Genomic DNA, 17,742 nt, shown 5'->3' with positions numbered 1-17,742 from the left:
AGTCTTGGCAAATCTTCATAAGGACAGCAGAAAGCATGTTGCAGGTCACCGTCAGCATTCTAACAAATACGGAGTTCCCACAGCTGTGTTAGAGCTTCCCAGTGTAATGGTTTGTGAGTTGCCGGGTTTTTGTTTCTTTGAACATAGGCAAAACAATGCATTTCTCTACAAAGGAATTGGCTAGGTTCAACTTAGCTGAAACATTATAAGGGAAAGGCAAAAATGCAGCATAAAAAACTTCAACTTCAAGCTTTAAACTTACAGCAAAAACATTAAAGTGATAGTAATGAAAAGCATTGATGTTTGTACCTACTGCTTTACTGTCCTTGCTCTCTTTCATGACTGTCTTGACTCTCTTGCACTATTTTTTATTTGGAATGGCTCAGATGAGAAGTAACACCACTCTGTATGTGTGTGGGAGGAGTGGAGAGAGGCCAGGGGATGGCCATGTAGCTTGCATCAACCCTAATGCAGATCACTTGGGAAGCAAGGAAAGTGAGCATTACTGAGGACGCTGCTACAGCATTGCACAGCTCTGGCTGGTGCACCACAGTTCACAGCATCCAGTCCCCCATCTTTGGTTAATAACACAAGAACTTTGCACTCATGGACAGCCCACACAGCAGTTTTTTACAATGCTCCAAAAGGCGCCAGTCAGAAGTAGCTAGCTTCCACCACAAGCTCCTTCAGCTGCCCTCCAGCCCACTGTGCATGCATGCTCTGTCACATGCCTGAACTTGGTCCCAGTTGTTTAGACAGCCAGTCAGGGGCAGCTTTCAATGCATTTCTATATTTTTGGTTGTCATTACAACGGTCTCTCATCGAATGGAGTCTGGCTGTGGTGCCAATCTGCCAGAGGCGTCTTTTCAAGAACTCACTCTTGGAAAGATCAAAAGGAAAATCCTTGTTTTCACTGAAGAGTGAGAAGAATTATTTGAGGGTGCTATTCTGATATTTATTTATTTTTAATTGTGTTTAAGCCAACTTGGGTTGTGCTGTTGGCTTGTCAGCTACCAGTAGCACAAGAGCTAAGAAGAACAAACACATCAGAAAAACTGGTAAGAAATGAGAATACTGCTTTGTTGCATGTTAGGGCTTTTTTTAGCATTACAGTAGTTTTCCAGAGCATACTGGATCATTTAAAGAATAGTCTTGGTCTGAAACAGAGGAGTGTATGTGTGAATTAGTTATCTAAAAACTACGTACACATGTGATACTCAAAGATGTGTATATGCAGAACTGTTTGGAAGACACTTTTTGAATTATGGACTACCCTTTAACTAGCAATAAGGCAAAAGATGATGCACCTAAAGTTTGCAGCAGAGATTTAGCTCTTTAACTGCACCTTGTAATTACTTACTATGCCACGCTCTATAAAGTTTAGGAATAATAGCTTTTACCTCTGAGTCAACTAGTTGTGAATGCCCACCTGACTGGCTCACTAAGAACCACTGAATATTGCAATCGTTCACCTCACTTCTTGGGTTAAGTGAATTTAATACTTACCTTCACTGTGTTCCCCACTCAGTGCAGTGTTCCTAACTTGGCTAGTCTTATTAAAAGAAGAAATAGTACTAAAAGCCATAGACAAGTGTCTCCACTTCTACTGGAATTAAGTTCATCTAAAAGATGGCAATTCTAGGTTCTTTACACCTTCCAGTGACACCTTGTTCTAGAGCAGAGATGGAGCAAGCACAGAGGCATGAGTAGCTGAGCATACTTAGTATTCAGTCATTACCTATAATCAGATTTTTCTCACTCATACAAGCAGAGCAAACTGCATTTTTGGTCCATTTCGCTCCTTTGTAAGACATCTGTAGCTGTTTGGTGTGTGAACTACCTGCTACCACAGTTCATTCCATAAGTGGGGACTAAATAATCTTTTTTCCATGCTATAGACATTTCAGCAGTACATGGCTTAATCCTTTAGCATGGTTTGACAATGTACTGCAGCTGTCAGAACAATGCCTGCTTTTAAATTAGGAACGTAATTTTCAAAAACATATGTAGTATTTAGGAATTAAGAGCCCCATTTTCAAAATTTCCAATTTACTGTGCAATAAGGAATTAGTTTCAATTGCAAATCTACTTCCTACTTAATACATTCTTGGAAAAGGTAAGACACCTTGCATAGGATGCCCCTCAGCTTCTAGACATCTTACAACTGTCTAACTTGAACTTAAGATGTCTAACCTCCCTCCTTGGCAGCTGATTATGAGAAGAAGGTGCTTTTTCATTCCACACATCTCAGACTGCAGATGGGTTGGAGCTGCTTTCAATATGTGGTGACTTGTGCATGGACTATTCAAACGAAACTGCTTGCCTCTGACTAGCTGCCTAATTTTACATGACTAAAATTGAATAAGTATGAATACCATCCTTGGCTTCTTATACGGCCACAGGAAAGAGCACCTGCGTTGTTCTCAAAAGTTCTCTACGTGGCAGCTTAGGTCCATCAGATGGGGGCTCACTCAATCATAGGAAGTTGCCTGTACTGCAGATGCTTACATCTCAGCCAACCACCATAGGTTCTTTCTACAGTTAATGGAGAGAAACAGGTAGTTGTATGGCGCAGTTCCACCCATCCTGGTATGAATACCTAAAATAGGTCTGTCTTCCATGACGTTCATTAATTATTATGAAATATGAGTCTTACAAAAGAGCAGAGTTCCAGTTACTGCTTCTAACACAGCCAGTCCCTCAGTGATGCCCACGGAAATCTGTTCATTTATCTTGTTTATTTCTCTGAGCAAATTTACAGCAGGAAAGGTTCCTGCCACTCTGATCTAAATGGGTAGTTTATGCAAGTTGCATTTTCCACCTAAATATTGCATAATATTGCATTCTGTGCATATCAGTGGTGGCTTCTATGATACCTGATTTCAACAGATCAGCTGGAAAAAGCACCACCTCAAACCACCTTATAAATAAATACACATCTCACATGTTTTCCCTTGATAGCTCTAATACTCACCGTAGTCACAGAGCACTACTAGCAATAGATTTGAAAAATCTTTCAACATCTGTTTCATTCTGACCAGTGAGATCCCAGGTCCTTTTACTCCTCATGTCCTTCTTCAGCTCCAAAGTGCAAGCACTTTTTTCCAAGAACACCTGAAAGTTAAAAAATTACAGCTGTGTTGACTTTGCTTACTAAAATACAGGAATGAAGACATTGCACTAATAAGTTAAAAAAATACACTATTAATCAACACTTTTCTCCTATTTACTTAACAATTACTAATACTGTATCAATGGATCTGAATGAGCACAACTACAATTCACCGTACGATAAATTTTCCCTCCTGGAATGTCAGCTCCTGAGCCAGAACAAAAGACAGGTCACAACAATTTACCTTTGCACTGCAGTAACTGCTGCTGTGCATGTCTTATATTAAGATCAAGATGCAAGATTAGGAAAATAACAAGTATTTTATACAAAATGTAACTCTGACCTCAGCACATATTGGAGATTCATTGCTGCTACACAATTCAGATCACTTACTGTCAACTGCTTTCAAGTATGAAAGAGACTCAGTAGAAGACTACCATTCTGGTCCTCAAATTGCCCTGTTATTCAGGTCTAGTAATATATTTAATTATCTTACTAGATTTATAAAAGATCTGGAACTGCCTTTTAGGTTATTCAGACTGATCAGATGGAGAAGGTGATAACTTCCACTTTTTCTTCCATCATTTTTTAAGTTTACATTCTCTGCAGCCTTGGTTAAGCCAACAAAAAATAGAGTTCCTTTTGGCAAGTTTCATAATTTTATGTTCATGTGCTTTAAACTAGTCTTTATGAGTCTCATAACAATCACATAAAACAGGCTGGAAGCACAATGATAGCAGCAAAAACAACAGTTTGCTTCAGAAACAGAAGTGGGGGAGAATCTAAAAAGAGAGTATCTAGCTCAAGGGAACCACTCTCAAAATACAAGAATTGCTCTTTTGTATTACATAGGAGCGCCAACAAGTCAGCCTTACTGTGTTCACCGTCACACAAACACGCAAGAAAGTTCTTGTTCCATAAAGTTTACAACCTGTTTTTATGAGAGAAATCTGGCACTGAAGAAGGCAGAAGTTAGGAGCGAACAAAACTGTGGAGCATAAAGGTAAAACGTAGGAACCAGGTATGGCAAAGATCAGGTACATCTTTAGGAATCACAAATCAGATATTTCAACAATTACATTGCTAGACTTGCTGAAGTAAGGGACAGCAGACATATTATTTGAAAGCTTTTTAAACTGTTCTCTGTGCCAAGTGGCTGAAGAGAATTCTAAGAAAAGACTAACAGCATGGCTTTGCTCAGTAAAAGCCCATTACAATAATAGGTGTACATATCTGAAGGGAATAATCATCATCTGGCCCATGAACTTGACAAGGCTCCAGAAAGAATTACATAGGGACGGTGATACTGCCACCACCCACAATTTCACTTGATAGGTCATAAATTACAGGAAGACAAACTTTACGCCTCAAGACAGGGGCGGGCTGCTAGCAGAGGGTGGTGGAAAGTCAGCCTGCCTCCCAGGGCAGCCACTCCGTAACTGCCCTCAGCTACTGGCAGCAGGCACTGCATTGCCTCGGGGACGTCATTCCTTTCCTGTATCATTACTGACCGTTAATCAAAACGAAGAATCAAAGTGGTCCAAGGAAGAAAAAGCAGGTTTAATTTTTAAAAAAAGCTACTGCAATAGATGCCTTGACCTCTAGCATTAACTACTCAGCGAAAACAGCAGAAGTTACATGGCATTGCTGTAAACTGTTCTGAAATAAAGAGGGGAAAAAATGCTTTGTGGGCCACAACTATGATTGTGCTGGATGATTTAATGGGTCCTTTCCATTTCTAGCTTTCCTAGCTGTGTATTTTTCAAATGGCGCTTTTAAAAATACTTCTTTCAGAGAGACACACGCTGACAGGTGAAACTCAAATAATCCTAATCTCAGTCTAATGAGTGACACACTGCAGAGAGGAAATGAAGTTATGGAAGGGAGAATAAATCCTGAGGAAGAAATAAAAAAAGCCTGTGTGGGAGAGCACTCCTGAGATAGTTTCCTTACAATTTGCACATCAGCCCAACCAAGGGAGAAGCAGCGTGGTTCACAAAACAGGGCACCAGTGGGAGGCACGGGAGACCAGACTTCTGTTCCTATTCCTGCCATCGCCCGCCATACAATGTCAGCAGACTGCAGCATTAATCTGCTCCTCCTTCCCATCCCATCTCTCCTGCTCCATATATATACTACAGACTTTTCAGGACAGAGACTCTTTCTAACTGAGCCGGTGGACAGAGCCCAGCATCAGGGCCCTTGGGTGTTTCGGTAATGTTGACCATTCGTTAGATCAAAATCTCCTTCTCCCTCAACCCTTCCCTTGTGTCCCTTGGCTTGCTTGGGAAAAGACTCTGGTGTGCAGTGCGGGCAACACCCAGGCTAGAACTGGAGTATTTGAAACGGTACCAAAACTAACTTCCAATTAGTGAGATCAGGTACCTCTGGAAGCCTAGCCTGGGGCTACTTCACCCTCCACAAGCCTCTGCTGTCACTGCATTGCAGCGGGAGCCCTCCCACCTCACATACAGCTACTTCAGGCTACTGGCTGTAATACAGCCGTACCTTTGAACAAAGCTCCAATTAAAGTGCTTCCATGAAGCCTCCCTGAGATTCTGCAACTTTGCTAGCTCAGTTCTAACAGCAGTTTTGAATGCAAGAACTGCTGGCCCATCTCTGGTGTAGTATTGCCCCTCTCCTCCTCTCTTTCTGCAGAGGTTTCTTCCTCTCCCCTCCTTTCGCCTCAGTTTTGGACAGGCCTTATGCTGACCTCTAAGTTCAGTTTAGACTCCTCTCCCTCTCCTCTCCGTCTTCCCTAAGCCAACCTCTTTCTACTCTTCACATCTTTGCCTTCTGCCCCCCACTCTATTATCCTTCCACTTTCCATACTCACATGAAATTTTGCTTTTCAAGGCAGACGGTACATCTCAAACAGTTTCTGCTCTATTCAGATCTTCTACCTCAAGTTCATTAACTTAATGAGATGAAAAATGATTGAACAGAGAAGGCTATCAGACTTTGAATAATTGGCTTTTCTAATTTATTACTCTCGTGGACAAGCATAGACTAAGGCTCTATTGTATGAGATGCAGCAGAAGCACAGCAACATAAAAAGATGCTTTCTTCTTCCAAGAGACAGGGTAATGGGCTGATTGGAAGTGGAAGACTTCCTCTCTGAAGGGAATTGGAAATGACAGATGAGGAGGGGATAAGTCATAAAGCACCTTGGAAATGAAGACCAAGAGGCTTGTGTGTAATGCAAACGACACCCAGGCTAGAACTGGGTGTCGTTTGCATTACTAAAACTTCAAGTCCCTGTTCTGCAACAGACTTCCTGTGTTGATCTTGGTCACATCACTTAGTTTTCCTGTGTCATAGCTCTCCACTGGAAATAGTATCTTACTATCTGGTATGGGTATTACAAGAATAAATCCACCATGAACTGTGAGGCTTACAGGCACCACAGTGTCAGGAACCGTGTAAGAACCAAACATGAAATGTATCATTTTATTTACAATTTTTTTTGAAAATAAAGAAGTAACAGAATAGGTTATATATCCTATTTATTAATCTATTCAAATAATGTCTCTATATTAGAGTCACATATATTAATCTATTCAAATAATGTCTCTATTTCTCTATGTTATTAAAATTGTATTTTGTGATCACTTTGGTTTTATAAACAATAGAAAAACCCAACCCCAAAACAACAACAAACCACAAGCCAACTGGATTTATGACTCCCAGTACTTTTTGCAGCAGTACCTAAGGCCACAGAGCAGACATGACATTTGACAAACCAGCCACCTCTTCCGAGTGCTGTCACCTGCTGATTTAGCACAGCTAACCAGTTACCAAGTTCATCAGCTGCAACAGTATAGCATTCAGCAGCTACACCCCCCTCAGAAGGGAGATGAGAGGCAAATGAGCCCTGCAGTTGAGAAAGGGCCATCAGGAATTAATCAGCTGCTCCATGACCAAGCACAGAGTTTCGTGAGAACACAGACTCATGGCAAAACCTCCATCCTCTGGAGCCTCAAGTCACGTGAAGGGGAGTGACACTGATGGATCCCATATTTCGCCCCAGCCACAGGTACCCTCAGTCCTCCTCTTTGCAAATCCCCCGCAAGAGCTGAGTCTTTCCCTGCCCTAGCTCCATCCTCCTTCAGGAATTGGAAAGAGGCCTGTCCTCACTTATGTCTCCTCCAAGCACAGACCTGCTCCTTCCTTGTCCCCCAGGCCCCATAGCTCCAGGTGAAGGGACCCCCCATGACTTGGGGCACACATGAGAGCAAGGTGGGAAAAGGGCTCAGGGAAGAAGTAAGTGTGGGGGGGTAAGGTTGAGGACTGATCCTCTCAGACACAGCCTGTCTTCCCCCGTACACTGCCTGGGGCAGCAGCACCTACTCCAGCCACCCTGATGGACCCAGCAACCAGTCAGGGTCTGGAGAAATGCTGTCAGAAAAATAAAATTATTTATTGGAATTTCAAGCAAGCAAAATGTTGCTAGAATGTAAAGGAAAAAAAAAAATCCCACATGAAAAACAGTTTCCTTAATAGCTGTCCATTAGTAAATATTTTTCACTCATATTTGCAAGCCAAAATTTGCACAATTCTGACTATGCATGAGAGGCTCACAGTAAATAAGACTAGAGACAGAAAAGCCTGAAAGTCCCTAAATCCTCCCTACATTTCACCTGAGGGATGCCAAGCAGCACGAACAGCAAAAAGAAATTTGTATCTGCAACATTTCCGCAAACTTAAGATATTTTATCTGTATGGCAGGAAAGAGATTAATTATTTTCAACCAGCATTCGCTTATTGCAATGGGATTAAGCAGCTATTGAAGTGCTACCACCAGCTGGGAATTTCAGAACTTCCCATATAATCCTTTCCCTTCGACATTAAAGAGGGAGCACCTCAGGTGTGCATCCCATTTTATCAAAATCTAATCACTGCTGACCAGTCAGAGTGGTCAGGGCCAAAAATATGCCACTTCTCAGCAGATACTGAGTTTAGCAAGAAAAGTATCTATGTGATGTCTGCCACAGCAGGGGGTTAGAGCTGACATCCTCAAAGGCATCTTTCATTCGTATTTACACATCAGACAATTTTACATTGTTATCAGATAATGGCTTTATTAAAATTATGCATCTAAATTCACTAGGCTGAAACTGACAGCACCAGATTCTCTATATGCAAGAAAAAAAAAGCAATAATTAGCTGGTGAAGTCTATTTTCATCAACATTTGGGGTCTGATCTGACAAAATCCTGGGATTTCTTAGCTCCTTTTGATATCAACTCAGCAATTCAAGAGCTAGCTGGCAAGCAACATCCGTCCTTTGAAAACTAAGGGCTACAGTAGATTGAATATATGGATGAGATTTACTTTGGAAAATGTACAGTGAAAATAAGTTTATTAAGCTTAAGGAGATTTGGGAAGGTGTCCAAGCAATAATAAATAATGAATGCAAAGAATTAAATACATTAGATCACCCCTTATGGCATAAGGGATGGAATGCAGTCATCCATTCTTTCCTTCCCCCTCTAGATTTTTTCAAGTAGATATATATTGTTCACTGGTTGTGGAATTCCCCTTTTAGTGGAGTTTATCTTAAAGATCATAGTAAGGGGAATATATACTGCACAACTGAAATAAATAGAAATATGTTTGAGAAGCACGTCTGAAATATCATGAAGTATCAGCATTAGAAAGAGAACTGGGAAGCTCTCTCCTATGCTTTACACCGATTTTGCCGTTTACCCACGCGGTTTCGTCTGGTCTAGCGACCAATATAAAGTATACATCACCAAACATACTGAAAAACACCAGCATTAATCCTACTTAGCACAGACTCGGAGCGACAAAAACATTACAACTAGTTTACGTGTCAGTGCTACCTGCACTTCGGGAGAGCTATGAAACACCAGGCGGGACGGTCCCTGCCTCAAGGGGAGAGACGATCACAGGGAAAATCCAGAACCTGAAGTCAGACGCGTCTTTGTGAACGCCTCAACCCCCGAGCGTTACTGCGATCGCAGCGCGGTCCTGCCAGCACCCCTCGGAGGCGACCTACGGGTCCGCGCCGCCAGACGCCCCCAGCCCGCTCCGAGCCTGAGGCTGCCGGGGGCTCCCCCACGGCTCAAGCCCCTCGCCACCCGCGGCGAGACGAGCAACCGCCGCCGCAACGGGGCGACCCACCCGCGCCCCGCGGACGGCGCCTTAGCGAGGCCCGGGATCCCCCGGCCCCCCGCGCTCGCCCCGCCGCCGGGGGAAGCTGCGGCCGGGCCGCGGGGCTCGGGGGCTCGGTTCCCCCCCCACCCGCCCGCCCGCCCCGCGCTCACCTCCACGCCGCTGCCCGCGGCTCTGCGCGGCCGGAGCGGCCACCGGCGGGACGGGGCTGAAGCGTGATCCTGCCTCTGGAGGAAACCTCAAACGGGGCTGCCCCTCGGCGGCGGGCGGGCGCTCCCTCACCTCCGGCGGCGGAGGGAGGGTTAAATGGCGGCGCGGCTGTCAGGGCGGCTGTCAGCGGGGCGCGGGGCGGCGGCGGGCGCCGTGCGAGGGGAGCCCGCGCCCCTGGCGGCGAGGCGCGGCGCGGCGAAGCGAGGCGCTGCCCAGCCCAGCCCAGCCCTGCCCTGCCCCGCCGGGGCCGCGCCGCCCTCACACGCCCGCCCGCCGCCGGGGTGCGGCGGCCCCGGAGGGAGAGGGGCCCCCGGGAGGGACGCGGCCACGGCAGCCCGCCGAGGGTGGGAGGGAGGGAGGCGCCGGGATCCTCCGCCGAGTGCGCCCCGAGCTCAGCCGGCGGCCAGGCGCGCTGAGGGCTCTGCCGTACCCCGGCCTCCCAACAGTTCTCCTCACGGCGCGGCGCGGTCTGAGTGGCCCCGGGGTGAACGGTCGTGGACTTCCCTTGGGTCACGAAGAAGCTGGAGAGCCGCGGTGTGAGTCGAGCGACACCCGGGAGGCAGGCCGGGCCTTCAGGCCTGCCCGGGCTGCTGTTCCTCCACAGATGCGCCTCTTGCACCTCTCCACGAGCTTCCTTTACCGTCAGTAGAGAGTCCTCGCCGCAAAATCAGTCCCCTGCTGCTGGGTGTTGTGCCTCCGACCATGCACAAGCGTGCACGTTGGAGCCAGGTGTTGGTTGTCTCCCAAAGAGAGCAGCGGGCAGACAGGAGGCTGCTTTCCGGAGTCAACTTGCCACAGTGAAGACGAGGCATCAAACAATCTCATCGGCAGCGAAGAGAAGCACCGGCTGCTTGACGTGCCCATCTGCAGCCAGGGACGTGTATGCATGGGTATTTGTTGTGACAGTGTTTGTGGGTAATATTCAGGCACTCTTGTGACAGGATAAAACTATCCTCTTGCAGAGAGACTTCTTTAAAAAAACCCTTTCCATCTGTTTTTATGCAACAGACTCATCCACTTATTTCAAACCATGGTTAAATTTATTTCCCTGACATGGAGTCTGTGATTTCAATACAGACCGATGGATACCCACACGCCCACGAAGCTACAAAAGGTTTTCAAGGGGCATTTAAATCGTGTCATGTGTAAAGAATCCTCCTGCTTTCCCTAATTCATCTACAATAAGCATGGGCGCAACACAAAGGCCTGAGGAAGTAGTTGTCAACTTCTGGTGTCCAAAACAAAAAACAAACCAAAATCTTGCTTCTAGTTAACTTTCATCATCTATATCACCAAGAAAATACAACTTCCACACAACACGAGTATCTCTGCCCCACATGAATGCTGAGCCCAAGCTGCCAATTAGGGTTGCTGCCCTCCGTAGCCCCTGCCGTACCCGGCCTTCCCGCTGGTGCTCAGCTCCGATCAACCTGCGCAAAACCCCTTTTCCATATGCTGGCTGGGGTCTGCGGTGGTTAACGCTTCACAGGCACACTGCCATCTGGAGTACTGTCAGAAACCTTCAGGAAGGCAAGATAAACACTTGCTGAGGCACTCGGACTGTGTTCTGGACAGCAAAAAGTGAAGTATTCATGTATCGTAAAGATTTTCCAGGCTGTTTTTTAACATTTTGGTTTGAACAGTCTGAATTCCTAATCTCCTGTTTTGTTTTAATACAGGTGTATACAGCTTTTTAAACTCTGCCTTTTGGTGTCTGTAATTTGACCTATGTTTGATGTTTCATAGAAGGGATACTGATGTGTGTCCAGTCTAGTAAGTGAAAGTCACTGCATTTCGCTGTCAGACACTTACTGTGGAAGATGCAGCTACGTGATCTGTTCCATGTCTCGCAGTGATGTAGCTCAGCCCTTCCTTTCAATATACAAAGGGGGCTTATAGAGAAAGACAGAGATTTTTTACTGGGGCCTGTAGTGACAGGACAAGGGGCAATGGTTTTAAACTGAAAGGGGGTAGATTTAGATTGGACAAGAGAAATATTTTACATTGAGGGTGGTGAGGCACTGGCACAGGTTGCCCAGAGAGGTTGTGGATGTCCCCTCCCTGGAAGTGTTAGAGGCCGGGCTGGGTGGGGCTTTGAGCAGCCTGGTCTAGCAGAGGTGTCCCTGCCCATGGCAGGGGGGTTGCACTAGGTGATCTTTAAGGTCCCTTCCAACCCAAACCATTCTATGATTCCTTTGAATGCTGAGGAGCTTCCCATGCCCAGTCCTGGTCTGTGACTCGTCTGGCACCAAGGATTCAGCTCCAGGCAGTGCTGCTGTGGAGGGGCTAAGGTGCACAGGTACACAGCTGTGCCAGAAACTCCTTTCTTATTGATGACGTAAAGTACCAGCAGACACAAGTGGATGCGCCGTTGTACTGGGTTTGGTTTGAATGAAACAGGTAATAAATCACATATGGTAATAAAGAGAATAATACTGTAAGATTACAAGTGATGGGGAAGCTCAGACGAGAGGAAGTGTGCACCAAATGGCTCCCTGCTCCACAAGGTCTGCTGAAGTCCCAGGACTGAAACTCCAGTTTCTCTGGCTGCCTACATTTAACATCTGAAAAATCATATCGGTGAGTGTTTTGCCAGGCTTTTTTTCCTTTATGAACACAACTTCTTAAAAATTTAATCACCAAGAAAAAAATGTCATTCTTCCATGGTAATGCAGAGGAGAAAATAAAGAAATCCACACAGCAGGAAAGAGTCTGGAACATGTGGCAAGCTGTTTTACTCGTATCACAGTATTTTGCACTTATTATAGTGCCTTTGATCCGATGGCCTTGGAGGATTTTGAGTTATGACTGATCTTTGGTCTTTTTGTTTCCCACTCCTGATAAAAAAGGCTTTGTCTTCATTTTTCTGCCAGAGTAAACTGATTTGCTGAGATTTTCCTCAAATTGTAAAGCCAGAAACAAAACCGCGACTGCAACTCAGGTCACTGCATTCCCCCTCCACGCCTTCTTTTAGACCCATCTCACTTTTGTGTCAACATTTCCAAAAGGGGACAGAGTCCAAAATATAGTGGTTAAAAAACACAAGTCGCCCCTATGATTACATGATAGAAATTGTAAAGACCCCAGCTAACAGGAGGATGAGCACAGGGTAAATACATAGGCTACATTATTAAACCCTTTGAAGCACACTGGATTATGTTTGCACATAACACACCTGCTGTGATGCTAAGGACCAAGATCTGTCTTTGTTAACGTGCTGCCCAAATTTCATCAGGAACATATTTTTCATTAAAATACTTCAGCAGTCTCTGAGGCATCTGGCTAGTGGCGGATGAAATGCTGTGTTCCTTCCCATTAAAGTTGGTCTCCCTGGAGGGTGAGAAACTAATAACAGAAGGGACAGGAGAAAGAGGGAGCAGACGAATACTCATTTAGCCCACAACCATAATGTTGAGAACAAAATGAATTTAGACACCGAAGGATACAAAGAGAAAGTGACCTTTAATTGCTGATCTGTAGCACCAGCCGCCGGTACGGTAAGTGGGGAGCGTGCAGACGGATCCCACCTGAGCGCAGACCCAGTTAGCTGCTGTGCTGAGGTGGCCCACACGGCAAAAATGTTACAGGCAGCTGTGACAGGAAGGTCAGGTAGGGAAAAGCATCCTGACCTCCACAAATGGGATTACTCTTTCCCAGCTGCTGGCCGCTGTGCAGAACACACTTGCACATGTAGTGGTGGGCAGTGTCAGAGGCCATGGGCAGCTGCCCCCTGCTTAGCCAGGCCAGAGCAGCCATGGTGACTCCAGCCACAAGCTGAAACAGATCTGCCTGATTTTACCCAAACCAGATTAAGGGCATTTATATGAAGGGCACCACCACCAGACTGACTGGGTTGGTGGTTTTCAATAGGCATAAGGTGGTGTGTTGGTTTGTGGCTCTTTCCCCTCTGCCAGCACAGTTGGGTCAGGAAGAAAATGTCTTTTTTTTTTCCATTGGCATAAAATCAAGATTCGTGTAGTAGCACATATTGTCTACAGACCACCAGGTGTGAAAGCAGAATGGCTGGCTACCAAATTCCCTCTCTGCTCTGCATTGGGGGGAGAGATGTGACATTGTGTGTGATTTCTATCTGTGCAAAATATGCTAGAAGTCTCCCCTTGCTGATATTAAAATGACCTCAAGCTTCCTAACAGGAGCAGTAATAATATCCTGACTCAGAAGGAGAAGCGTGCAAGCAAGAGAAATCTCTTATTTGCCTGCATCTGCACTGGCAAAGAAGAATTAATAGTGAAACCCCCAAAGTAGTGCTGGCTGGGAGACAAGCTAGTTACGGATGAACAAGGTAAGGGCCAAAACAGTAATATAAATATTTGGTGGTTTAGGGGGAAACTTCAGAAAGCTGAAAACAGGGAGAAACTGAAACATGTCCTTTTGGAAATGATACCTCTGCATTGTTCAAGAAAATTTTTCAAGCTATCAAAAAAAAAAAAAAAAGAAATGTTGCACTAGCTGAAAACACTACAGTCTTGACTGGAGAACTGACAAGAATACTAATAATTTAACTACAGAAGACATTTAGATTAATAAAAATAAGTAGAAAAAATGTAGAATTGTCAGGAATTGGTAGAAATCAGAAGCATAAAACTGGTAAAGAACTTAAAAGAAGATGAGATCTGCAGCCAGTGATGTCAAGTGATAAAGATTTTTCTGATTTTAATATATATTTGAAATGAATGGTAGCTGTTTTACTGATCTACTGCTATGTGAAAAATTTGACTTGTCAGTTGGAATGCAAAAGAAACACAGATGTTCAATAAATATTTCTGTTCTGTTTTGGGGTGGAAAACAGATGATAGAGCCATATTCCAGGATGGTAACAAAATACTTTCTGTTCCAATGCAAGCCTGAGAAGTTAAAATAAGAGCAGCTCCAGTTAAACAACTTAAAATCAGCAGTTCTGCATAAACTTCCATCCGACAATTTGTAATATTATTCTTCCAATCAGTCTGGAGATGCTGTGGAGCTTTCAGACCACTAGATGAATACTCGTGTGTGGGGTTTTATTGGTTTGGTTGGCTTGTAAAGTGAGAGCAGCCCTGGCTGATACAGACCTGTCAGCCTTACCCTGATTGCAGACACAGGCATGGAAAAGCTGATAATAAAAAGGGAGAGTACTGTCACCAATGATACTTGACAAAGGTTGGTGGAAAATTATAAACTTACTTAGATAAAGCACAAGTTTGATGAGTAGAGGTAGCAATGTTAAAATGTAATAATACATTTCCATAGAACATTTGGTTTGGTAACCCCTGACGTTTCCACCAAGGACACTTCTGCAAAATTAGCACAGCGTGCATTACAAGGATTAAATATTGACTAATTGGCCTCAAGATGTCCTTTTAATGTGTCATCTTCATGCAGTACATATTTACCTAAAGATTTAAGCATGGGTTAGGCTTTAGCAATTCCAAACTTTTATCAGAGACCTGAAAGAGGAGATAACATCATCACCGCTCAGGTTTTCAGGTAACACACAAACTGGGAGAATGGTAAGTCCTGAAGACAGGTTACTACCACTGAGCAATCTCTGAGGAATCTGGGCTTTAGCGAACAATACATATTTTAATATAGCTCCCATAAAATGACATATCTAGGAACAAAGATTGCAGGACATGCTTTATATGATGTGCAGCTCCCTCTGGGATACTCATTACAAAGACCTGGAGATCGTACTGAGTTGTTAGCTAATCTTGAGCTCCCAGTGTCACATCAATTAGTTCGTGCTGCTGCTCACAGGTTTTGAGCAGAGAAAAATGTCACCTTACTTTTACAAGTCTTTTGTCACTATCCCACCTGAAAGTATTATGACCAAGCGCAAGAAATATGACCTCGATCAAATCAGTATGAGGAAACATAAAACTTATAGGAAAATTGGGGAGAGAGTAGTTATCATTGATATCTTATCAAAATAAAGAGATGATCAAGTGAAATTCATCTGTCACTATAAGAAATAATCACACAACCGTAGCATGAAGCACAACCCCTGAGGAAGCAGGAACACATCTGTAAGCTGCCGGGCAAGCTGCAGGGCCGGCTTAATCAGATGAAGCCCTGAGTCTTTCCATCTATGCTGTTGGTTAATAACCCCACTGTGGTTCAGGCTTACAGTTTTTATACTGTGCTTAGGAAAAGTCTAGCTTTGGACACCCGCCGGGAAACCAGGCTGCAGTGCATTTAGCCCTGTGCAGTTTTACGGGAGACCACCCTCAAACCCCATTTTCCTTCTTTCTTAAGAGACCCACAGGAATGAGAGTCCAGCAGAAGTCAGACATGTAAGTTACATTCGCATCTGAGCTATGTCAATGGGGAGTGAACTGAGCACGAACATAGCTTCAAGCACATATTTGATAGCGTGGGCATGCTGTCTGTGTGCGATGGCTGGGAGTATAAAAACTGGGGAAACAAATTACCTCTGCAATTAGTACTTTTGCAATAGCTTTTCTTGGTCCAGTGCTGGTATTCACAATTTAAGGTGGCTATTAGGTAACTAGGGTAAACCTTGGGAAGAGCAAAAAATAGGACAATGTGATAGGCAGAAGGACTCCGAATGATTTATCTGTTTAAAAAACAATTACATTCCAAGACACCCGGCATGAAGGGAACTCACCCTTAATAGAGGGCTTATTAAATATAAGGTCCAGTGGCTAGAAACTGAAGCTAAACAAACTCTGATTACATACACTGAAAACATTTTTACAACAGGTAATCGTCATTGGAATAATTTGCCAAGAGCTGCGGTGGGATTTCCCAGAAGTTGCAATCTTTTGTTATTCCTAAAAGAGGAGTTCTACTTCAAACACAAATTAAGTAAGGGAAGTCCTACAGCTTCTGTTGCCCAAGAGGTCAAGCGAGATGGTTGTACTAGTCTCTTCTGGCCTTGTAACCTATAAATAGATTGGAGTCCCAGAGGAAAAAAAACTTATCCTTATCTCGGGCTTTCCCAAAACATTGTGGAAAAACAATAGGAATGCAGAAAGATCAGAAATAGTCACTTTGCAACTGTTGTGCTAAGTTTGGTATTTCTACTGAAGAGACCGAAACATTTTGTGATCTTATTCCAGAACATCTTTTAAGCTCTTCCTTCTTGCTGTCAGAGCTCAGCCATACCAATACACCCATTTTCAGAACTGTTAACTAGTCAGCGTTTGATAATTGTAACAAAGGTTGGGTTTGAAGTCGGTGGGAGTTTTGCCATTCTCATTTAATGGGTGGATCAAACCAAAGTATCTTTGCAATTTAAGGACACACCTCAAATTCTCCATCCGATGTGTAGTGAAACTCAGGGGAATTATGCCACACACACACACAACTGCTGAGTCTGGCTGAAAGAACAGAGGTTTCTCATATACTGTGTCAAATAGTGTTATATTTAGGCAACATTTGAAAAGAATTCTATCTACGTGAAGTGAATCATTAAATAGCCACAGTACAAATGCCATATCAGCAATAGACAGAAATTTATTCTGTGCAACTGTGCTGCCTTTATTTTCTTTGCAAAAAGAGAGTACTTCACACAGCGTGTATCCTCCTGCAAATTTTTTGATTAAAAGAAAATAACAAGTCCTGTCTTTGAGTTTCTGGGAGTGTTCTGCATGTATGAAGCGAGGGACACAGCAGCATTGATTTGACTGTTGACTTCAAAAATACAGTGAAACAGCATTTAGATTATATCAGTCCCCTCCTTTACTTACTCCCTGAGATAGCGGATGATGAATTATCATCAAAATTAAGTGAAACCCTGCAAGTACAGAGAATACTTTGAATTGAAGAAAACAATGCAAAACATCTAAATACTTTGAGCCTTATGCTCAGAGCAGGACTACATTCACGAAAGTTCTGCGACTATTCCAGCAGTACCAGCTCCTTTTACCTTGAACGTGGTGTCCATCACTGCTGTGAGCATGGCAGAGCAGGGTTCAATGTGCTCTTTCATCAGTGGGAATTTGAAGTCATGGCATTCACAGTCCAGTGGGAAAGCAGGAGACCAGGATCCCACCTGGTCTTTGGTCTGGAGCAGGGATATGAAGCAGGGTGGTTTCTGTCAGGTCCACCCCTCACAAGTGTGTGCTAACAAGCAGGCTATGGGGTTTTCTGAAACTGAGGTTTCCTCACTCCTGAAGTTTTTGTGTTTTGGTGTTTTTTTAAATATTTGTATAATACTTTAATTGTAAACCACAAAGAAAAACTACTCTCAAGCCTGCTGGCTAGGACAGCTACCTGTCAGATATGACACTTGGACCTCTGCTCCAAAAAGTTTTTAAG

At 44.1% G+C, this 17,742-nt stretch overlaps 1 protein-coding gene across 1 annotated transcript in view; it reads right to left on the bottom strand.

Annotated features, from left to right (window-relative positions):
• Nucleotides 1-9,545, bottom strand: part of THSD1 (thrombospondin type 1 domain containing 1) — a 28,130-nt gene extending 18,585 nt beyond the window's left edge. The window contains exons 1-2 of the mRNA XM_074859761.1: nucleotides 9,402-9,545; nucleotides 2,975-3,114 (exon numbers count right to left, since the gene is read on the bottom strand). Of these exons, the coding sequence (XP_074715862.1) occupies nucleotides 2,975-3,032 (58 nt within the window). The 5' untranslated portion in view covers nucleotides 3,033-3,114; nucleotides 9,402-9,545. The remainder of the gene's footprint in view (nucleotides 1-2,974; nucleotides 3,115-9,401) is intronic.
• Between the last annotated feature and the right edge of the window lie 8,197 nt (nucleotides 9,546-17,742).

Source organism: Strix uralensis, chromosome 2 (assembly GCF_047716275.1).
Source record: "Strix uralensis isolate ZFMK-TIS-50842 chromosome 2, bStrUra1, whole genome shotgun sequence".
Classification (NCBI taxonomy): Eukaryota; Metazoa; Chordata; class Aves; order Strigiformes; family Strigidae; genus Strix; species Strix uralensis.
The sequence above is the reverse complement of the archived record's forward strand: the minus strand, read 5'-3'. Positions and strand labels throughout refer to the sequence as shown.